Source organism: Schistocerca cancellata, chromosome 3 (genome assembly GCF_023864275.1).
Source record: "Schistocerca cancellata isolate TAMUIC-IGC-003103 chromosome 3, iqSchCanc2.1, whole genome shotgun sequence".
Classification (NCBI taxonomy): Eukaryota; Metazoa; Arthropoda; class Insecta; order Orthoptera; family Acrididae; genus Schistocerca; species Schistocerca cancellata.
In genome coordinates, this window is record NC_064628.1 from 212,418,277 (window position 1) to 212,443,379 (window position 25,103).

General features: G+C 41.2%; 1 protein-coding gene across 1 annotated transcript in view; it reads left to right on the forward strand.

Annotated features, from left to right (window-relative positions):
* The window catches only part of LOC126174844 (calcium and integrin-binding family member 2-like), a 67,973-nt gene extending 43,339 nt beyond the window's left edge, over positions 1–24,634 (forward strand). Inside the window, exon 5 of the mRNA XM_049921230.1 lies at positions 22,058–24,634. Coding sequence (XP_049777187.1) covers positions 22,058–22,168 — 111 coding nt within the window. The 3' untranslated portion in view covers positions 22,169–24,634. The remainder of the gene's footprint in view (positions 1–22,057) is intronic.
* The last annotated feature ends 469 nt before the right edge of the window (positions 24,635–25,103 follow it).

The following is a 25,103-nucleotide window of genomic DNA, read 5'->3' on the forward strand; positions in this document are numbered from 1 at the left end:
TAAGAGTTAGCCCACGGTGAACAGGAAAGTGCTAACCTTGTATTGTGATTGAGCACAATAAAATATTTGGAAATGGAGAGCATGTAAGGCCATCAAGGGCATTGATATTAGAGTTAAAAGGGTAAACTTTATGTTTATTCAGTTGAATTTAAGGGCAATGTCTGACAAAAAAGTAACAAGGCTGCTTGTATTAGAAGTGAACTGACAGCCCTAACATTTTGGAATATGATAGTATGCCAAGACTGCTTGTTTACTCTGAACTGTGTCCTTATGCTGTAACAAGTTTCTTGCATGATCAATTCAGTAGCAGTGAAAGAGCAGTTAACTAAATTGTTGTAGCACTCCACTGGAAAAAAACATACGCTAGCCTTTCCTCTTTGACATTGCCTGCTTACATGTATATCACATATAATGCGCACATCTCTTGCTCTATTTCCATAACCTCCTCCCCCCCTTTATGCCCATCACCTCATCACCTCCTTGCCTCCCATCTGGTGGCCATCTCCTGTTCCCATTAAGATAGGAAAAAAGTTAGATTCAGTGCAATATTTCTGGGCGCACAAGTTACAGTCAGGCAAGGGACTGTTGACAGTAGGTTACGCTTACCAGCAGTTGCGAAGTAGAATGGAGGCCACAGGACTGTAGAACCACTGAAAAGAGTAAACACAGCAGTTTGCATGGCACAAGATACAGGCAGAAGGGGCCCACTGGCCTACCTACGTGTTATGAGTACATGACTCGGAGCAGCACGTTAGCAAAACAGAGGTGCACAGCCGCATATAAATAGGTGACCATTTTCTAACAAGGGGATTCAGGTGTGGCAGCTCTCTTGGGTGGTGGAGCATGTCAAACCACTTGCTACATGCAGCAGCAGATAGGGCACCAGCATTCCAGTCAACGGCAGGTTGCTGGTTCACCCCTCTGAGGCCAAAGCGGAGTCCGTACCCAGCCAGCAGCAGGCCACTTGACAGCTTGCTACTGCGGGCAGACTTGTTAGCTGCCAACACATACCGGAGGCATCCTGAGGTGATGGCCACAGATTTGGCTGTTGGATCACAGGCACTTATTGTCAACGCAGCCTTAACCACAACGGCGAAGAAGCACACAGCGGATCACCCTGTGGCTCCCCGTGAGTGGCGCTGAGGCAACGGGGATGGAGGCTGCTGAGTCGGCTTCCGGTGCATCCTGAAGCTGTCGAAACTCCATGGCTGTACACGGCCAGCACGCCATAGTACGTTGCATGGGTCACTGAGGTAGCCCTTCCACACCAAGCTGTTTTGCAGACAGCATAGTGGCGTCCTCAGCATCGCAGGACCCTGTGACACAGACAGAGAGGAACACAGCACTGTAGCTGGGAATACTAAAATATGAGGGTAATCCCAAAAGTAAGGTCTCCTGTTTTTTTTATAAGTACATAGACCTGTTTATTTCTACAGTGGTTTACATCAGTTTACAGCTTGAACATTTAGATACTTTTTGACATAATCACCGTTTCTGTTGATTCATTTTTGTAGATGCTGTGGAAGTTTTTTATTTCCATGTCATACCAGCTCGCTGCCAGCTCTGTGGCATTGGCAAAGAAGGATGCCGCCACTGGCGTGATTGTTGCTTGTTCTCAGGCGTAAAGTGGTATGCCCAGGTTTCATCACCCATGACAGTTGAGTCCAGAAAGTTGTCCTGTTTGACTGCAAGGCACTGAAGAAATGCGTGGGAAGATTCGACTTGTTGCCGCATGTGGTCCTCAGTCAGCATGCATGGCACCCATCTTGAGCACACGTTCCAGCAGTTCAATGTTTCCATTAAAATTATGTGAGTGGTGCTTCGGGAAACCTCAGGAACCAAATGCAGAGATCATCATCCAGGGTGATCCACTGATCTTCATGCATGCTTTGTTCAACCTTCAACACTGTCTCCTCAGAAATTGATGGTCTCCTGCTCCTTTGTTTGTCATGAATTTCGGTCCTACCAGCTGCAAACTCTCTACACCACTTATGAACATTTTTGACATCCATGCATGACTCACCATATACTTCTGTCAATTAGCGAGGAATTTCAATTGGCACAGTGCCCTTTGCATTAAAAAACTGAATAACTGTGCACAATTTGCACTTGGTGGTAACATTCAATGGGAGGTCCATTCTCAACAGCTGCCAATCCTAGACTGAGCACCTCAGCGTGGCGTGCGCATGTTTACACACAGCGCATGAAGCACTCTTCATAACAGTGTGACCAACTGCCACACAAACAGAGTTCTGTACTTATAAAAAAATAGAAGACCTTACTTTTGGGATTACCCTCGTACTTGGAGATTGTGGCCAATTTTTAATATAGCACATCCTGACAGTTTCCATCCATGTCCAACATTCCTCCACCACATGTCAATTTCTACATTTGGCAGTGATGGCTACATTTGGTGTCAAAATAGTGGGCGTCATCTGTACAGTATGACATTTGAGCCCACCACCTGCATTACAGTCATAAAGTGTGTTGACCAATTTATCTTTTTGAGTGTTGGATGTTTTCTTTCTTTGTGTTGTCAGAGTAACTGTTAGAGCATTTGGGGCAGTAATATATTTTTTTCGTGGCATTTAATTACTTTTGTATTGGGCTGAGTATGACGTTTTATTTATCTCCTCCTAAAATGTAAGATGAGATACTGAGCTGTAGGAAGTCAGTTTATTTTTTGTAGTTAATTGTTTTGTTTCTGTGGGATTTTATAGGTTGAAATGGGACTAACTGGGAACGAAAGCAACACAATGGCAGTGTCAAAGACGCAAGGTGTGTCAGAACCAGAAGTGGTATGGATTTTGTTAGAAAAGGTAGCATAATTTACAGCAGACAATACGCTGTTGAGAAGTGAATTAACATCTAGGAGTGAGCGGGAAACTGCATCTGATCAGTCATTGTTGCCTAGGATGCCACAGCAGGAGATTGATCCAGCTGTCATGAGTTTGATTATTCCATTTTCTGGCAAGGCATCCGAGGATGTGTGTTCATTTGTGGAGGACATGGAAACTTTAGCTGTGATGAATGGTTGGTCTGATGAACAGTTGTTACATGTAGCCAAGATTAGATTAACGGGTAAACCGAAAACATATGTAAGGTGTTCTGAGGCCTTAAGGAAGGCAGGACAGTTTAAGCAGTTAAAGGAAGGGCTTTTACAGAAGTACAAGCAACAGAATAGCACTTGGTACTTTAGGAAGAGGTTGAGTACAATGACAAAGGGACAGGGGGAGATGGTAGAGATATTTGCAGACAGTATAAGAAAAATTAACGAGAATACTTATGAGTTGGGTCAGCGCGATGAAGCAAATTGTGTTCTGCTGCAGGAGGCCAAGCAAAGTGCACTTGATGTATTTTTGAGGGGGTTACCAGCACATATGGGATGGAAAGTGTGTGAAGGGACACCAAAAGGTTTGTATTCAGCCATTCAGCTTGCAATTCAATGTGAGGAAACAGACATGGCAGTGGGGGTACATGATAGACAAACAGTGTTTACAGTGGGTATAAAATGTTTGGTCTTATGGGACATGTGCAGAGTGTAACGGAACATATTAAAGGCTTTACTGTACCGAAGTATGCGATACCCTCCAAATTCAACCAGTTTAACGAGTATTTATGATTATAGAAAAGTTATTGTGTATGTTAACAATGCTTGCATAACATGTCTGCATAAACAGTCAACCCATTAAAGTATACTGAGTAACTGACCCACACAAAAGTTTATATCACTTGATCACTGATACAGCAAATGTCATCATGTAAAAACACTAAGTTCATCTTAAATAATTAATATGAAGTACGAAAAATAGTGGCCAACTTAGGTATTTTGGATCTCCTTAAATAAAAATCACCCAGTGAAACCCATTTGTTCACTAGGAGCGTTTTCACTCAGTATTCACGAAATCAATCCTATTTTAGACGAAAACCAATGTAATTCTTAATAATTCATGTTATTTACTTATTTATGCAAATTAGAGAAGTCAATTGACAAACTTCTAAAAAACGGCCTTTTTGTAACAAAGAATTATTCTGTCAAGTCAACAAATCTGTCTGTCATTTTAATAACATGTTAAATTATGTCACTCGATGCAAATTAATAACTTTTCTGCACAAATTATGATAACAGATGTACATGTGACTGGTAAACTATATCTCTTTTTAGTAGTTCTTTGACAATGTTATAAATACAAGCAGCAAGAAGGGTCGGGAGGCAGTCGGAATGTCACTTTGGTAAAGTGTGTTTGTGTGTTATTGTTTGAGGTGGATAAACAATGCAAAGAACATGTAACGGAAATACTACTTTGTGTTGTGTCATGGTCTTTGGTGGAAAGTGGAATTAAGATGGCCACCAGAGTAATAAATATTTGAAGTTTACATATTTGTTGGTTTCGCTCGTTCTTTATCATCAAAAGCATATAAAAAACACGGGACCTCATGTTTTTAACCCTAGACAACCAGATGTAGAGCCAGCATCAGCATCGAGAGACAGCAGCGATCCAGCAAGTAGCAGCGATTACCACAACACAATGCATTTTAATGGCGCCAACCTAACATCAAGTGCTAACAAGCTCCGTAAATGGGAGTGAAATAGTGCGATTATAGCAATTAGCTATATCTACGACCAGGCGACCATTGCAAGAGGCAATGTACCCAGTCACTGAGAAATAGAGGAAGGGGTGGAAATCAGCAGCATAGAGGATGGAGAAGTGGAGTTAGTAGAGGTGGACAATCGTTAAATGGCAGAGGGGGCCCAAGACCCTCCTAATGGAGCTCCTGTTTAATTTCAATGTTACAAATACACATGCACAGGTGGAATGTTCAGTGGTAGGATCCATAGGAACTAAAAAGTTTAGGAATTTGTTAGACACAGTGGCGCAAGTGTCAGTGGCTACTAAGATTTCAATGGGACAAAGGAAGTTAGAACCACCACATTATAGGTTGCGTGGAGTGGGGGATAAGGAGCTCACACCTTTGGGATCAGTGACAGTTGACTTTTGCATAGGGAAAGTCCAGTTTGATGCATGTTTGGAGGTAGTACCATGGGTAAGTGAGGGCTATGACATGATCCTAGGAGAAGATTTCTTGCATCAACATCATGCCAAAATTGATCTTGGACAACGAACTGTGGAACTTTGTAGAATGTTATTTGAGCTAGGGGAAACTGTTGTCAATGCAGAGCTGTCACGAGGGGCATTCAGCATAATGAACAAACGAATTGAGCCATGTACAATAGTATTAAGGCTTAATTCAAATGAGTGTATGTCTAGTGGCTCCGGGAAGCCGCTTTGGGTAAGTGTATATTCAAATCTACCTGTGGGTACGGTATGTGTTATTGAACCATTGGAGGATAATGAAGTTTTGGATCCATTAGGTTGTTTTGTGAAACGTAGTATTGTACACATTCAAGAGGGAAGCGACGGATGGGTAGTCCCCGTGAATGTGGATAATTTTATTGCTGTAGACGCAAATTTGGGAAAAGGAGTTTTAGTAGTGAATTTGAATGTACCAGATGATGAAGACTGGTGTTTGAGAGGTAGGCATAGCAATCAACCACACTAACTCCCAATGGAACTGCATTGTGTAACAAAGTTAAGCATTTGAAAGGAGGAGAAAAGGAGCATGTGGAAGAATTGTTGTGGGAATTTAAGGATTTGCTTTTTCCGTGAAGGCTGTTACCAGCAATTCCATTAGTTCAACATAGGATACCAACAGGGAACAAAGCATCTGTTTATCATAAACCATACAGAATACTGAGGTATTTGCAGCCAATTGTGGAGGATTTCATTGATCATCAGCTTGTGGATGGTATTATAGAACATAGTAATAGTTGCTGGGGAGTGGGCAATGTTGTTATGCCTAAAAAAATCTATGGATGGAACTGTTGTGACTACCGATACCTCAATAATAAGACAGTAATGGACACATACCCCATTCCAAACATATTGGAGACTTTGGATCACTTAGGACGGTGCCATCTACGATGGATTTGACAAGTGGTTATCACCAGTTAGAGGTGGCTCCAGAGGATTGTCCAAAAACTGCTTTTTCTACTCCTGGAGGCCATTACCAGTACATCAGAATGCCATTCAGTTTGAAAAACACTCTGGCAACATTTCAGAGGTTGCTAGACAGTGTGTTAAGGGGTTTGAAACCACAGCAGTGTCTTGTCTATTTGGATGACGTTGTTGTTGTTGTTGTTGTTGTTGTGGTCTTCAGTCCTGAGACTGGTTTGATGCAGCTCTCCATGCTACTCTATCCTGTGCAAGCTGCTTCATCTCCCAGTACCTACTGCAACCTACATCCTTCTGAATCTGCTTAGTGTATTCATCTCTTGGTCTCCCTCTACGATTTTTATCCTCCACACTGCCCTCCAATACTAAATTGGTGATCCCTTGATGCCTCAGAACATGTCCTACCAACCGATCCCTTCTTCTGGTCAAGTTGTGCCACAAACTTCTCTTCTCCCCAATCCTATTCAATACTTCCTCATTAGTTATGTGATCCACCCATCTAATCTTCAGCATTCTTCTGTAGCATCAGCATTCTTGTGTTTTAAAGTAATATGGAGTAGCATAGACAGCAGTTAAGGGAAGTCTTTATGAGGTTAAGAGTAGCATGTTTGATGTTGAGCCTGGAGAAGTGTCATTTTGCATTGGAAGAAGTGAAATATTTAGGTCATATCATCAGTAAGGACGGAGTGCAAACAGAACCAAGGTTGGTACAGGCTGTAAGGGATTTTCAGGAGCCAAAAACAGTTAAGGAAGTGCAATCATTCGTTGGAATTTGCAATTTCTATCAAAAGTTCATGAAGGGTTTTGCAGATGAAGCACAGCCACTGACATGATTTTTATGGAAGGGTGTGAAATTTGAGTGGACAGAAGCATGTCAGAAGATGTTTGACAAACTGACAGAAGTGTTAACATCAAGTCAGGTTCTTGTGTTTCCAGATTTTTAAAAGGAATTTATTCTAGCATGCGATGCATCGAATCAAGCATTAGGGTGTGTTCTTAGTCAGGAAATTGATGGGAAAGAACATCCTGTAGCCTATGCATCTAGGCACTTGAATGCAGCAGAGAGGAATTACTCAACAACAGAGAGGGAGTTGCTTAGCGTAATCTATGGAATCACATATTTTAAATGTTATTTACATGGGAGAAGATTTGAGGTAATGACAGATCATGCTGCATTGAAGTTGTTGTTGGTGTTGAAGGATCCGTCCACTAGACTCGCTAGGTGGGCTGTGAGGCTTAGTGAATTCGACTATGAGGTGGTGCACAAGCCTGGGAAGAAGCATGGTAATGCAGATGCATTGAGTAGAAAGGTGGCAAAAGTAGAAGTCATAGGTTATGACCATCAGTATGACAAGAATTACAGGATACTAACAATGATTGTAAATTGTATCGGACACAGCCACAATTTAATATGTATGATGGTCTTCTGTGCAGGGAAACGAAGTTAGGGCCAAGGGTAGTATTGTCAGCGAAGCTGAGAGGTGAGTTTTTAAAAGAAGCACATGATCACATGTTATCTGGTCATGGTGGGAGTAGAGCTATGAATAAGAGAGTGGCGGAGAGGTATTGGTGGAGAGGTAGGAAAGCAGATGTGGATCAGTGTGTCAAGAATTGTATACCATGTGCACAGAAAGCAGATTTGAGTCAGAAACGGAGACAGCTACAATGATTGCTGAAAGCGACATGTCCATTTTCTGTGTTGGGAATTGATGTCTTGGGACCTTTCAGTTGAACACCATTGGGGAACAGATCCATTCTGACAAAAATAAACCATTTTTTGAGGTATGTGGAGATGGTGGCTATGCCAAATCAACAGGCAGCAATGGTCACGCAAGCATTAATAAACAACTGGATTTTGAAGTTTGGTGTACTGGAGACAATAATTACTGACCAAGGGACCAACTTCATGTCAGATTTAATTAAAGAAATGTGTAAATTGTTGACTGTAAGGAAGCTGAGGATGTGCGTGTTGCATCCATAGGCCAATGGAAGGACAGAATGAGTACACAGAATAATCGGGAAGATGCTGAGTTTTTATGTGGATTCTCCGCACTGTCAGTGGGACGAGTATTTGAAGCATATTGTATGTGCATACAATGCAAAAGTCCATACCAATAACAGTTTGTCTCCATTTGAGGTAGTGTATGGGCGAAAAATGCCATCTCCATTTGATTTAATGAAGCTACAGAAAGGAAGGACCAGTGAATCTGTATGTCAATTCACAAGGACAATTCGGGATGTTTGGAAATGGGTACAAAAGACAAATATGAAGGCTTTTGAAAGGCAGCAAGATACAGTGAAGCAGGAAGGAAGTTTGCCGCAGTATAGAGTAGGGCAATGGGTAATGCTATCCAGCCCCTATACGCCAAAAGGGAAAACGAAGAAGTTCGTCACAAGGTATCAAGGGCCATACCATGTAGTACCCCCATTTATGTTAAGCTTCAGCTGCCAACTAGAACAATGATAGTACACATTGGGTGGTTGCGGCCATTTAAGGGTTGTCCAGATGTGATTCCAGGCATGTCACAGGAAGGGAAGAGCAAGAAAGAGAGAGTGGAGAGAGGTGTTAAGCGCAGGGAAAACCAGGAAGATAGAGTACAGCATGATGTACTGTATGCTTTGTGATCCAGAAAGTAGTAGAGTATTTGTAGTTTTTTTGTTTTCTTATTATGTATCATTGGGTATGTGTTTTCGAGTATTGTGAGCCTGCTGGGCACAGCAGTCTTTTTGAAGAGGGAGGAAGGGTGATGGTGATGACTGTCCTCAGGTCACTGAAAAGGGGAGTTTTGAGCAAGTGGTTGAAGTAAAAAACTGAGAAGGTATATTGCTGATCTCGGCAGTCAACAGCCCGGTACACCGAGATGACAAGGGAGGAATGATGGAGCTGCCAAAGAGGGAAGGTAATGGTTTATCCAGCCAGGAAGATAAGCACCAATTTGGACACGTGCATGGTTCAGTTATTTTTAGCCAGGAGGAAAGAAATAGACTGTCCAAGGGACACTATGGAGCCAAAATTGAGCTTGCAATGGGTCAGGATGCACTGGATTTTCTTCACCTATGGAAATTTGATAGTAGTAGCAAGTTGTTTTGGGCAAGGAGTATTTGCAGAAGCTAAATATATAGAGTTCAAGGGGAGTGGAATTTTAATCAATGGAACTGCGTGTAACATAATAGGACCAACCTTCCATCTGGCAGTGCCAATTTCAGGAGTCATGCAATTGAACGTTACACAGCCACTGCTGTACTGGCCAGAAGCAACTTGAGAATTTTTGCCAGGGCAGAATCTGACCTTGTTAAATCAAACTCTGGAGTCAGGTCTGCTGAGATCCATAAACCAGTTCATTTCAGAGCAAGAGGGGCTCATATCAGCTTGTGCAGCATGTTGCTCAATAGAGGGAAAGGCAATGACAAGTAATGATTGTTTGAGCACCTCTGTGCCAAGTGCTATCACAGCCTTAACTTAGTTGTGTGTTGTTTTCATTCTGATCAGGCAGAGCGCCAATTCCAAGAGGGAACCGCCAGTAGTCCAAATCCCAGTGGCTTGGATACAGAAGGTGTAATACGGGTATGTAATGGGTTGATTGAGCATTAAGTGGAGTGGTCACCCAGTAAGGAATTTTTACATTTTGTCTCATGTCATGTGTTTTAAGAGGACTAGACCACATCTAAGTTTTCTAATAGTAGTAGTAAATATGTCATAAGTACATGCCGACCCAAACAAGTTTAAGAGTAATTAGAGGTCAACCTGGGGACCAGGTCTTTCCGAAGTGGGGAATAATGTTGCAGCACCACCATTAAGATAGGAAAACGTTAGATTCGGTGCAATATTTCTGAGTGCACAAGTTACAGCCAGGCGCGGGCCTGTTGGCAGTAAGTTACACTTACCAGCAGTTGTGAATTAGGAGGAGGCCACAGGGCCGTAGAACCACCGAAAAGAGTAAATGCAGCAGTTTGTATGGTGCAAGTTACAGATGGAAAGGGCCCACTGGCGTACCTAGGTGTTATGAGTACATGACTCAGAGTGCCGCATTGCAAAACAGAGTCATACAGCCACGTATAAATAGGTGACAGTTTTCTAATAAGGGGATTCAAGTGTGTAAGCTCTCCTGGATGGTGGGGCATGTCACACCACTGGCTACACACAGCAGCAGATGGGGCACCAGTGTTCCAGTCAACAGCAGGTTGCTGGTTCACCCCTCTGAGGCCAAAGCGAGGTCCATAGCCAGCCAGCGTCAGGCCACTTGTTGGCTCGCTACCGTGGGCAGTCTTGTTGGCTCCCAACACATGCCAGAGGCATCCCGAGGTGAGGGCCACAGATTTGGCTGTCAGATTGCAGGCAGTTGTTGTCACCGTGACCTTAACCACGACAGCAAAGAAGCACACAGCGGGCCGCCCTGCGACTTCCCGCGAGTGGCACTGAGGCAACAGGGACAGAGGCTGCTGAGTCGGCTGGCGGCGTATCCTGACGTTGTCAAAACTCTGTGGCTGTACAAGGCCGGCACACCTTAGTACATTGCATGGTTTGCTGAGGTAGCCCTTCTGTGCCAAGCTGTTTTGCAGACAGCGAAGTGACATCCTCGGCATTGCAGGACCCTGTGATGCAGACAGAGAGGGACACGACACTGTAGCTGGGAATAATAAAATTGTAGTAATCAAAGCCAACTGCGGGAATGCCTTGGGCTGCGGATCGGAGCCGCCAGGCAGGGAAGCCGCGGGCGGTGGAGCACGCACCACTGGGTAAACAAAAGGACAAGTTGGATGACAGACCAACGACAACTGACAGCAACCGACCACGACCGACTATGACTGACACAACAAGGAACAGATAAACAATGGAGGCTTGTGGAAACCACAACACCAAACACCAAACACCAACAGGAAATCCACTTAGAACCAGAGCCAGGCAAATCTCAACAACGAGCAACGACCAGAACGCAGTACTGCCGAGATAGAAATGCAATCCAGAGCGAGTACCAGACTGACTGGACTAGGGCAGAGCGGGTCCCTATATAAAAAACTGGAGGGAGTGGCTGCACATGGCGTAGTGGTGGCGCCCTCGCTGCGCGAGAGCCACTGCGCGGAATAGCCGCCGCGGAGGCGGAGCCCTCTATGGACTGACCACGTCCGTTTGTTCTGGCACGTGTTCGACTTCTGCAGCGGAAGGTACTAGAAAAATACTTAGAGATCATCGCTGATTTTTAATATGGCACAGCCTGACAGTTTCCGTCCACGTCCAACATTCCTCCACCGCATATCAACATTTACATTTCACAGTGACGTCTCCACCCGCTATCAGCCCATCTCCTCGTCCCTAAAGACACATTTATCTGCATCTCCACAAATATTAGTGCTACAGTGTTAATAAGCCTCCCCTTTCAGCACAAGAAGATTGTGTGTCAAATTTGGTTCACTTCAGTCGAGGGGCCTGGGAGAAGTTCTTACACATATGTAAATACACACACTCAGCTTTATATATAGTAGACCTTTCCCTGCAGCTTCACTTGCATACATGTATGTCACTTATAATGCACACATCTCTTGGTCTGTCTTCTCCTCTTCTCTCTCTACACCCATCATCACCTCACCCTGGTATCAGTTCATCTCATCCTTCCACATCTCTCTCCTCCAACCCATCCCCTCAATCTGTCGATCATGTCCTGCACCCTCTCACTCTGTCCATCTCCTCATCCCCCTCCCTCTCTGTCTTTACATCTCCTCCTGCCCCCTCTCACCCTACCCATCCCCTATTGCCCCTCTCTCCCTATCCATCTCCACCTACCCTCTCTCTCTCTCTCTCTCCATCTCCTCATCTGTCCATCTCAGCTTTCCCTTAGGCATTACCATCTGCATATGTAGACCCTGCAAAAGAAGTTGATAAAGCAGACTGGTACTACTCTCACAACACACCCCTCAAGCAACACAGTCTATATATGCCAAGGGCTTGGAAACACAGTGCAAAGCAGGCTAATACGTCTCCAACACAGCATGCTCTGCTCTGTATCTGTCCATCTCAGCTTTCCCTTAGGCATTACCATCTGCATATGTAGACCCTGCAAAAGAAGTTGATAAAGCAGACTGGTACTACTCTCACAACACACCCCTCAAGCAACACAGTCTATATATGCCAAGGGCTTGGAAACACAGTGCAAAGCAGGCTAATACGTCTCCAACACAGCATGCTCTGCTCTGTATCTGTCCATCTCAGCTTTCCCTTAGGCATTACCATCTGCATATGTAGACCCTGCAAAAGAAGTTGATAAAGCAGACTGGTACTACTCTCACAACACACCCCTCAAGCAACACAGTCTATATATGCCAAGGGCTTGGAAACACAGTGCAAAGCAGGCTAATACGTCTCCAACACAGCATGCTCTGCTGGACAGCCTACATGCCGGGGGCTGGAAAACCATTTCTTGACCCTGATGTGTAGTCTGCCCTGACAGTAGGTCGATACTGCTCCCACACCACACACCTGATGTGCAGGGCAGCCCATACAGAAAGTGATTAAAGAAACTGCATGTCTGTATCTTGGTCCTCTCAGGGCAAGGAGTTTGTGTGTGTGGCATTTGGTCCAGGGGCCTGGACAATGCATTGTTATACCCCCCACACTGCCCTTTCTGTACATTCCCTCTTGCCCCGTCTCTCCCTATCCATTCCCTCCTGTCTCTCCATCTCTCTCTCTTTCCCTCTCCTCCTCCTCCCTCCTTTCCTCCCTCCCTCCCTCCCTCCCTTGTCCTCTTCTTCTCTTTACCTATATAAGTACTGGGAAAAAATTAGTATACCTGGAAAGATGATGTTGATTTTGATCTAATGACAGCATATGGTACCTGGGGGGTAGTAGATGTAGTGATGATGGTTCCAATGTCATCTGCCAACAGATAGCGTAGTGACATACTGTCAAAGTGCTATCTGTTTCTACCCTTTGATAGGGAATGCTCACAGCTAGAAGGCTCAATGTGGTGCAAATGTGTGAAGTAAGCAGGCAACCATGCCATGGAGATGCACTTGTGCTTCCTTCAGCCAATTGAGTGAGTTTGAAAGCAGTCAAATTGTGGCCTTCCGAGTGGTGGTATGATCCCTTCAGAGAAAATGCTGAGGCAGTTGGGTAACGATGCTGGTGCCAGGGGTTACGCAGCACTGGCACCTGCCAGGATCGCCATATTGTAAGGGCACTAGTGGCAGATTGTACAGCTACCACAGCACAGATAATAGGCTTGAGCCCAGAAGTGAAGTGTTGCAAACCAATTATTAGCAGTGGGACTATAGTCATGCACACCATTAGGCCATTTGCCACTGACACCAAAGGATCAATCTACATGGTTTTACTGGTGCCATCAGAGAATCACTTGGAAGATGGAATAGCATACTGTGATCTTCAATGATAATACCAGATTCTGCCTGCACACAAGTGATGATTGTTTGCATGTACCACATAGATTTGGTGAGCATAGTGTCGTAGAGTGCATTCGTCCTAGAAACCCTGGCTCCACCCCTGCCTTTATGATCTGGGATGCAATAAGCAGCAATTCTCATTCATCTTTGGTTTTTCTGGAGGGGATCCTAACCATATGCAGATGTTGTTAGACCTGTTCTTTTGCCATTCTTCCAAGAGGAAGTTGATCAAGAATTAAGAATCAAGTTCAAGAATTTTATCCACTGTAGATCATTTTACAATGATATTGACTTCGTCATACAGGATGTAGTAGTACAGACATAATAATAAAATAAACTAGTGTCACTACATTATAGTATACATATTAAGCACAGCAGTGTACCAAATTACACCAGGATAGTTTCTAAAACTTAATGCAGTATGCTATAATATAATATAGTATAGTATAGTATAGTATAGTATACTGTGTACATAGTGTTTTGTGTATTGTATACACTATGTAATTACACATGATTAACCACATCACACAATAATATGTTTAACTACAGAAAAATTTTAAATGATAATATCCTCCTCAGGCATCTCAAAGAATTCTTTAATGTCATAAAATGGATGTTCTGGCAACCAGCTGTACCACATAATTAAAAAAAAAGTTATATCCACAGACTAAACATGAATTGCAGTTTACTGAACATTTTGAGTGGGTTTACTTTGTGGGAATTTCCTGTTCTTGCTAATCTGTGGCATGGTATGTCTACATTACCCTTAGCTCTGGTGCTGTCTTCATGTATATCCCCTCTGGCAATAAATTCTGAAATATTATTTTTAGTATAGACTACAGACACATAAATGTACAAATTTATAATTGTGAGAATTGTGAGTCTGGAAAAAAAGACGACAGTGCTCCCTATGACCTCTTTTACATATTATGCATAAGACTCTTTTTTGTAATTTCAAGATGTTCTTGGTGTGAGGGGAGTGCCCGCATATAATCAGATCATATGAAATATGTGACTGGAATAGCCCAAAACATGTCATCCTAAGGTACTCCAAGCTCACTACCTCCTTTAGTTTCAGGATAAGGTATGCCACCTGCGATATTTTTTCACGTAGAGTTTTGAGTCAATGCAAATACCTAGGAGATTACTGACTTATTGCCTACTTCATTTGATATTCCCATTAATAGTTGTTAGGTTTTATTGAGATTGCACTACAAACCAGTCCATGGCCTTGTCAAGTGTTTCTTTTGTTACGCTATTCAGATCTGAAATGTTCTGATGTGTGGTAAGTAGTGTTTTATCATCAGCATAACATACTACAGGGTGGGCTATGTTATTAGGTAAATCATTGATAGCTACAATGAAGAAGAAGGGCCCAAGGATAGACCCTCGTGATATGCCTGTGCCGATTTCCATTGCAGAAGAATTTACATTTATGACTGAGACAAATTGTTTTCTGTTACTTAAATAAGAACTTATCACAGCTAAAGTGCTCCCTCTCACCCCATAAAACTCTAGTTTCCTCAGTAGTACATCAACAAGAATGTAATCAAAAGCTTTGCTTAGGCCACGTATTACCAGTGATACCATGTTATTGTTTTCAAAAGCTGTTGAGGTTTGGTCAGTGATTTCCAAGATGGCCCCTGTTGTGTTTTTCCCCTTGCAAAAACCCAACTGATTGCTACATAGGATATTGTGTTTTTGAAAGAAGCTGCTTATTTGTGTGTGTATCAATGCCTCAAACATCTTTGAGAATATTGGTCTGCAGCTTTGGGGAAGATGCTTGTCCCCTTTTTTAGAAACTGGGACAACTTTTGATACCTTAAGTGTATCCTGAAAAACTCCAAATTCCATACATTTATTAAAAATAAAAGCTAATGGTTTGGTGATTGAGTGTATTGTCTTTTTAATGATGTTATTCAATAACCAATAACAGTCCATACTTGTAGAGCCTGAAAATTTGGATACAGCTTTTATAATATCAGCAGGTATGGCAGCACTCTATTGAAATACCAGGTTAACAGGCAGTGGTGTTCCAAAAAGGTCCATTGCAGATGAATTTGTTGCTTTAATACTGTTACTTATTTCCTTAACTGAGTTTAAAAAGTAATGATTTAATTCCTCAGGTTCAAGCAGAGCTACTTCTGTGCATTTTGGTGTATTTCTCTGATTTATTATTTGTCATTTTGCCTTATATTTTGGGAGCCCTTTCTATATGCTTGCTTTTTTGCCAAAAGAAGTTTAGCTTTGTAGAAATTTTTGCATTTCAGATATGACCTATGAATGTTCATGCTCTGGTCTGCCCTTGGGTAGCAGCTTGCTTATGCATGTGGTACAGCATATGCACGTTTCCTTTAAATTTTTGTTTGCTCTTCTGTAAACCAGTTCAGTCTTTTCTTTTTCATTTCACTTGGATATCTATTTTTGTTAATGTGTAGTTCCAGCATGATAATGCTTGCCCAATCACTGCCCATGAAACTCAATGTGCCCTGGAAGACGTGCAGCAACTTACCTGGCCAGCACACACTCTGGATATGTCTCCAGTTGAGCATGTATGGGATATGATGGGACGAGAAGTGACTCGTGTTACTTGACAACCAACAACTCTTACAGAACTACCAGAACAGGTTGAGGAGGTGTGGCATAACACATGCCATCTGTGCCATCTGTGCAATCAACTGCATTCCAGAGTCAGTACTTGCATTGCCACCCACACACATACTAATATTGGTGTTTCAGCATTGGCTTGTGTGTCTATATAATGTGCACGTCTCTTGGTCTGTCTGTTCCTCCCACTCTCTCTTTGTCCTTCTCAACCACCCCTTTCCACTCTGTACTTCCCCTCCTACACATCTCTCTCTCTAACCAACACCTCCTGTCCCCTCTCTCTCTACCCAAACCATTCTGCCCATCTCTCTCACCATCTGCTCTTTTGTCTATCTCAGTTGTTCCCCCAGGCATGCCCATCTGCACATGAAACCCTTGCAAATGAGGTCAATAAACCTGACTGCTACTACTCCCACAATATGCGTCTTGTGCAGCAGAGCTTATATTTCAAGGGTTTGGATCCCTTTTTTCCCATGATGTATAGGCTGCCATGCAAAGCAGTCTGATAAAGAAGGCTAATACTACTACACCGCAACACACCCGTTGTGCCTGACAGTCGACATGTCAGGAGCTGTATAGGCTGTCATGCAAGGAAGATAGATAAGGCTGGTCACTGCTATTCCCACACAGCATACCTGTCAGGCAGGATAGCCTTTATGGCAGGGTCTTAAAAATTTGCATGTCTTTATCTCCATTAATATTGCTGCAAGAACATTATAACATTATTACTGCCCCCCTCCCCCCCCACATCCCCCCCTCCCCCCCCTCCCCCCCCCCCCCCCCCCCCCACACACACACACACACACATTGGTTCTCAAGACAGCAGGAGTTTGTTTTTTAGGTTTGGTCCAGTTTGATCCAAGGGCCTGGAAGGAGTTCTTGAACACACACACAAATTATCAGCTTTATATAACTAAGACTAGCCTTTTCCCCATGGCTTTGGTTTTATGCAAGTATGTTGCATTTAATGCGCACATCTCTTGGTCCACCTTCTCCTTCTCCTCTCTCTTTGTTCATCTCATGCACCCCCTCCTTCACTATAAATCCCTTCCACACACTTCTCTCCCTACACAACACTTCCTGTCCCCTCTCTCCCTATCTATCCCCTCCTGCCCCCACCCTCTCACCATCTCCTGTTGTATCCATCTCACCTTTCTCCTAGGAATACTCATCTAAACGTGTAGCCCCTGCAAAAACAAGGTCAATAAAGCAGGCTGCTACTAGTCACACAACATGTGTCTCATGCTGCACAGCCTATTTGCCAAGGGTTTGTAAATCCTTTACTCCAATGATGTCATGCAAAGCAGGCTGACAACATGAACTAGTACTACAACATGCCTGTTGTGCCAGACAGCCTAAACAATGGAGGCTGGAAAATCGTTTATTTCTCCTAACCTGTAAGTGCCCTACAAAGCAAGTCAATACTGTTCCCACACAACACACATGTCATCCCAATCTGCAGTGTGGCACCATGTGAAATGTTTTTCTACTACATTCCTGTTGTGCCAGATAGCCTAAACATTGGAGGCTGGAGAATCATTTCTTTCTTCTAACTTGTAAGTGCCCTGCAAAGCAGGCCAGTACTATTCCCACACAATGCACAGGTCATGCCAGTCTGCAGTGTGGCACCATGTGAAATGTTTTCTGGAACTCTATGAATATGGAATCTGCTTATTGTCCTTCCTTCATGATTGACAGGATTTCAAAGGGCAAACTGAGTTTTGCACGAGTGATCATTGATTGGAGACGAACAGCAGCCAGGCTAGGAAAGCATCATCCCATGTGTAGGCTGAAATCAACACAACAACAGAAACAACCTCATTTTGAGTACTGTCATGACCAGGAAGCAGGGACTGCTGATGAATGGTGTCACATTGTGTTCAGTAATGAATTGCAATTCTGTGCTACCCCAATTGACCATCGTTGGCTTGTATGGTTGTGATCAGGGTAGAGGTCCCATGCTTCCATTGTTTTGGAGGGACACAACAGTGTTATTCCTGGCATCTTAGAGTGTAAAGCCACAGGTGTGACTTCAAGTCACAGACATCATGCTTCCCCATGTGTTAACCTCTCATGCGACAATATCATGGTACCATTTTTTCAACAAGACAACGCTCATCCACACATTTTAAGTATCTATGAACTATTTGCATGATCTTGAGGTACACCTGTGGCCAGCAAGGTCTCCATAGCTGTCCCCAATAGAACATTTGTGAATGCATGGAACTAGCCTGGATGACAGCTTTGTCTCAGTACCAGTATCCAGGAGATCAAGGACCAGTTACAACAGTTGTGGGCTAGTTTGCCTCAGGAAAGTCTGCAATGATTTTGTGATTTCTTTCCCAACTGAATCAGTGCAGACATCCAGACCAGAGGGTGTGCAGCATCATACTGATAAGTGTGCCCACACTGTGAAGGTCTTTGTAAATTTGACTTAAATTTATAATCACTGAAATAACATCATGTACCCTCCCAATCCATGATGTTTCATTTTGTTTTCTCCTTGTTTTGATGCTTCACTTTTTTGTCAGGCAGTGTATGTTCAGTTAGCAGTATTCACCTTCAAAACAGAGTCATTTGAGTTCAAACTTCTGCTTTTGTTATCTCTATTGTTCCAAAACTTCCTGTGTTTCATTTTCTCTGAAATTATGTAGGAGCTGGGCAGTTTCAGCCTTCCAGTGCAAGGACACATCTGTAATGCAATGCTCATCTGCTAACTTGATTAAACTGAAATTTGTTGCAGCCTAATGAAATAGTTCAAGTTAGAATAGCCACTTTACACTAATATGGTGTAATATACAGTTCCTGAGCAATGTTGTTTCTTTTTTTGTCAGATCCTGTGCTATACAGAAAATGTTTACTGATCATAAACTTATTTATGTGCAAGTATTGTAGCAAATATTGCCTGTGATTTACCATGAAATTAGTATTGTTTGGAGTTTGTAAAATTTGTTATAAATGTCATATTCAGCCCACTCATAAAAGTAATGTAATGGACAAAGGGGGAAAAATATTAAAAATAATTTTCTTTCTGTTTTAATACATTCACACACATATATCACAATTGTCTTCTTTCATAACTAAGCACTTATTAAAACAATATTTTGATTCATGTACAGGGTTCATATTTATAAGAATGTAGAGGATGGATACTTCCCGAACACTGCTGATGTTAAGATTTAAATAAAATTTTAGCAGGCAAAGTGAGTTATTAGTAAATAATATCATTTAAACTGTGTTATTAATTTACAATTTATCTCTCTAAATTAATGCTATATACAGGTTGAAACTGAATCCCAAAAATTACATTTTGGAGGTTGTTCTACAATATTTTTGGAGTATTTTGGTATAACTTACTTGTAGACTCCAGTGGCTTGTTATAGAGTAATTACATTTTGTTTGGTTTATTTCATTTATCTATCATTGTCTTGGAATGCAAGCCTCGTATCTCAAAACTAAAACTAAAATTATATAAATGCGTGATGTCTCTTCTTTCGGACATGTCAAAAAGAACAGACACCATGCAGAATCTGCAGCTGTGAAACATGCTGGACAGTCTTGATGCAGCTGCTACACCATGTGATCAAAAGTATCTGGACACCTGGCTGAAAATGCCTTACAAGTTTGTGGCACCCTCCATCGGTAATTCTGGATTTCAGTATTGTGTTGGCCCACAGTTAGCCTTGATGACAGCATCCACTCTCACAGGCATATGTTCAGTCAGGTGCTGGAAGGTTTTTTCAGGAATGGCAGCCCATTCTTCATGGAGTGCTGCACTGAAGAGAGGTCTTGATGTCAGTTGTTGAGGCCTGGCACAAAGTCGGCATTCCAAAACATCCCAAAGTGTTCTATAGGATTCAGGTCAGGACTCTGTGCAGGCCAGTCCATTACAGGGATGTAATAATTGTCACGTAACCACTCTGTCACAGGCCGTGCATTATGAACAGGTGCTCAATCATGTTGAAAAATGCAATCGCCAACCTAGAATTGCTCTTGAACAGTGGGAAGCAAGAAGCTGCTTAATACATCAATATAGGCCTGTATTGTGATAGTGGCACACAAAACAACAAGGGGTGCAAGCCCCCTCCATGAGAAACACAACCACACCATAACACCACTGCTTCCAAATTTTACTGTTGGCACTACACATGCTGGACATTCGCCATACCCACAGCCTGCCATCGGATCACCACACCATGTACCATGATTTGTCACTCCACACAACACTTTTCCACTGTTCACTCATCCAATGTTTAGCTCCTTACACCAAGCAAGGTGTTGTTTGGCATTTACTGACATGATGTGTGGCTTATGAGCAACCATTCGACCATGAAATCTACATTTTCTCACCTGCCGGCTAACTGTCATAGTACTTGCAGTAGATCCTGATGCAGTTTGGAATTCGTATGTGATGGTCTGGATATATGTCTGCCTATTACGCATTACAACCCTCTTCAACTGATTGGAAACAGTGGACCTAGGGATGTTTATGAGTGTGGAAATCTCACATACAGATGTATGACACAAGTGACACCCAATCACCTGACCACTTTCGAAGACCATGAGTTTCGCGGAGCACTCCAGTCTTCTCTTTCACGATGTCTAATGACCACTGAGGTTGCTGTTATAGAGTACCTGGCAGTAGGTGGCAGCACAATGCACATAATATGAAAAACATGTTTTTGGGGGTGTCTAGATACTTTTGATCACATAGTGAATCATTCTTCCCTTTCTCCGCCCTCTGCCTTCAATATACATAAAACTAAAATCTTTGTATTGTTTTACTAATCAGAAAACTTCATATCCCAACTGTTAGTAAGCCAATGAGATGTAATGACCTATGTGCTATGCTCTAGTGAGGAAAAAAGAAACCACTTATATTGTTAGTCAATCCTGTTAAGTGAGAAAATCATGCATAACTTTCCTGAGATTCGAGATTTCATTGTAAGCTAATGCTGTGTATCTGTATTACATAGATACTATCTGAAGCAGAGGACAAATGTAAATTGTTTGTAACTGTGTCTTGTTCGGGAACAAATTTTGTCCTTTTACTCATGGTACTTGCTGTTGACAACAGTGATATCCACTTAACTCTTTGCCCTCAAGCTTGCATTCAGTACTGCTCGATTCTGTCTTGAGTTTTATTTTTCTGTCAGTGTTAGTTGTACATTAACAATGATGCACAGCAGTATAGTTAGGTTTACTGATGAAGAATTGACTGACATGTGATGGACCAGTGGTACAATGACACTGTGCTGGACTTTTTCTGCAGTGATGAGAACCATATCACAATAGTTTATCATCTGTATTTTGATGCCTGTGAAAAAACCAGGCCCTCCAATGTTAGAATGGAAGATATTAGCATATACTGTAACATTCTTTCTCACTGTTGAAAAGGGTTTGCACAGGGAAAAAAAAGAATTGGTGTAACAAACCAAATTAATCATAGTTAGGTTATTACTCTGTAACAAGCCCTTAGAGACCAGTGATCCCTTATATGAAAACACTAAGAAAATATGCCTGAACAAACACTAAAATTTTCTTAGTGAAGTCTGTATTCATCCAGAATAGTCTAAAAAATTAGTAAATATTTTGCTGAGCATGGACATATGATGCTATTGATGATGACGACTCTTTGCTGGATGAGTGAATTGTGATCTGTTCTTCTCATAACTTTTTTTAAAAATCCATTTCATTTTCACACAGAAGACATGTCAGGAATTTACATGAAAGTTATAATAATTTGTACTGTAATAAATAATGGGAATGTTAAATTCAGTGCTCCCCCTTTGGTACTATTCCAGAGGGGCAGACTCTGTGCTGGCTTTCTTCCCTTTACCCATAACAACTAAAATCCTTATATAGCACTTATAGCAGCCATCCACAGAATACAGTTACAAATCTGGTGCATCACTTACATATTAAAGTCATTTCACAAGCCTTAAGATCTTGCTGTTAGAGTGCTGAAGGATAGCCTAACAGTCATCAATTTCAGTAATGTGCACAAAGGTTCATTACTATTCAATACTTTTCTTTTATTCCAGGTTTTGAAGGAAGCAGACATTTCTCAAAGTGGGGCACTTTCACCTATGGATTTTGTCCATTTAGCACTGAAATTGCCCGAATTCTCCAGCTGCTTTACAGTTAGACTCTGATAGATATCTGTAGCATATTTTGTGCAGGCATTAATAGCAAGAAGAAAAATTATAAATGTGTCATTGTTGTATAATATGAGGAAATAATAATATGGGGCAAGATCTGTAATGATAGCACCAGGGATCAAAGTTATAAGACATGAACACAGTTCCATTTGAAAAATAAGTTATTTAATTTTTAAATTATGATCAATATCTGCAGTTCTGTACAGCTCAGAAATATGGATATATGTTTTAATGGATCAGTGTATGCCAGTAATAAGATTTTGGGACCTGAAACATGCTTCATAATCTCTCCACATAACCTTGTAGATCTAATGTATTATCAGCAAGAGAGGAGAAGTAGAGGTCAGCTTGACATAGATCAGTTCATGCAGTGTTTTCCAATCATCAGATTGTGTGTTTAACTTTCCACAATGGAACAGTCTACATACAGCAAAGATTTTTGTCATCCCAGGAAATTATACCAGCTATTATTTCAAATAACCTGTAATTAGGAAGTGAAGAAGAAGTTAATGATTGAGATTTAAACTCAAAGAAGTAAAACAAGAATTACATGAATTATCTTTATTTCTTAAAATTGGCAACCAGTAAATATTTTATTATACTCTAGAAGCATAAGGTTACATTAGCCATTATTTTGAAATGTATACAAATGCAGTATTTATAGCCTAAAAAAAAAAAAAAATCAGGACTACACTGGGACTAAAAACCGGTCCTCACAATACAAAATAGCCCCATATTTTTATTTAATATTGTCATGTGTGAACAAAAATATCTTATTTGAATGCTTGAGAATATTATTTAATATTATACATTAATCTATAAATCTGAAAATGCTTAAAGGGAAAGAGAGAAAGAGAGAAAGAACGTAACTGATTGTGTAAGACACAATAGATTTCAACTGTGTTATTTTAACATTAGATTCTTTTTACTTTAGTCTTATTTTCACTGTGTTATGATTAATACTATTTAGTTACTTTTTCTATAAATTATTTATGTAAGAATAATAGTAATTTACTGCTGTAACATTATCACTCAAATTTGCTGCTGATGAGTAGTTACTAGACCCTTTTATAATTTGCTCTGAATTGTAATACATAATTGATCAATGCTACTTTCTTATCAAATATCCATTTAATATGTTGTCACTCTGGACAGCATTTTATTCATGTTGATGGGCAACATTTTCACACCAAGCTTCACATATTTTCAGAAGTGTTGCTACTTCACTTGTGTCTAGAAATATTATCAAAAGGAACTCAAAGAAATTAAGATAAACTGTTATATTATATAAACAAACTCCTTTTATAAATACAAACTTATTTCTTGAAATATAATTTCACTGATTTATGTAGTGAAGAAACTGTAGATAATTTCAGTGATAATAGTGTTAAAAGCACGAAAATTATTCATAGGGTACGAAATGAACAGTTTACCACAACTCACATATTGAGTTCAGTCTTGCTAGGCCTCTGATGATGACTCACTTGAGATAATACTAAGGGAGACAAGTTGACTACTTTAACAATCGCATTTTTATTTCCTCTTTTATACCATACATAAAAGCCAAAAATATGACACAGTTACACCATAGACATGGTCTTTATCAAGTTCTCAGAGTGCACACATCATCATACAGTCCCATTTTGGAATGGGAAAAAATTTTGTATCTCTGCCAATGGTAGTTGTGAATGATATACACACCAGAGGGACACAAATACTAATGGAACAGTAGACCCCTGTGTCCAAAGGTAAGCAATTCTTTATTATGAATAAGGGGAAAAACAGGAATGGTTTTCATTGTAAACCCTCATTCTTGAATAGTGTCATATATTACTCTGTTATGAAAGTATCATGAAGGAGGCTGTGAAACCTATCTTCCATGAAATCTGATGAGCAAGGATAATGGTTACATCAAGAAAAGCATGGGACATTGAAATGAAATTGCTAATTACTTTGCAACAACACAGTTCTGAATGCCAGCTGCCACTGGACATGTTGAATGGGCAAAGCTTCCATATACACACACTAGTGATGGCAGTACCTTTAACAAATACATATGCAGTGGTTATTGTGCTAGTACCTTAGTACAATGCTTACCAGAAGAGGGAATCTCAGTTTGATGTCAAAATACATGAGGTGTGAAACTCTAGAATTTTTTCTTTCAAAATGTCCACCAGGAAAGACTTCAGTTCCAACCAACTTCACTCTCAGATGATAGTGATGAAGGGGAGCAGACTTACTGATTCCCAGTTTTTGTCTATTCCCCACTGTAATATCCACAACAAGACTAGGATACACCACAACAGCAACTGATAATTTATTACTAAACTCAACTGTATTTTATGAAATAGCTTTAAGCTCCATAAAAAGTGGTTTGTATGATCATGGTAGTCAAATAGCACTCATTCCCATAATTATCAATGTGAATAGAGCAACACTAGTAGAAATGCATCATTGTTAATCCAGTATGTAAAGCCTTATTTTAAACAAATAAATAGTTTGGCTTGCTGAGCTTGTTTTGAGTCTGTAACAGCCTTCCAAGTCAATTAAGGTTCCAATGAACTCTCCAACAGTGGAAGATGAAACAGGTAGAAAATTATGACTTGGACCATGGCCTTATGTCCATAAATGGAGTATTAGCAATATCACAAATAAAATCAGCTCTGTATGCAGGGGTTTTGAGTACTCACAGACTAGAGCCTTTCAGTACTAAACAGAATAATTATCACAGCAGTGTACTGTGACAAGGATTACAAAATCTAAAAAGAAGTAAATGATTCTACTTGCATGATATTTCAGGCAATAATCACTTGAATTCCTTCAATATGGCATACAGAATGGATTTGAGGTGCAAATTAAAGCATGTTATCCAAGTATGCCTTATTTAAATATTTATCGATGAAGATGATAATGGCTCTGAAATATTCAC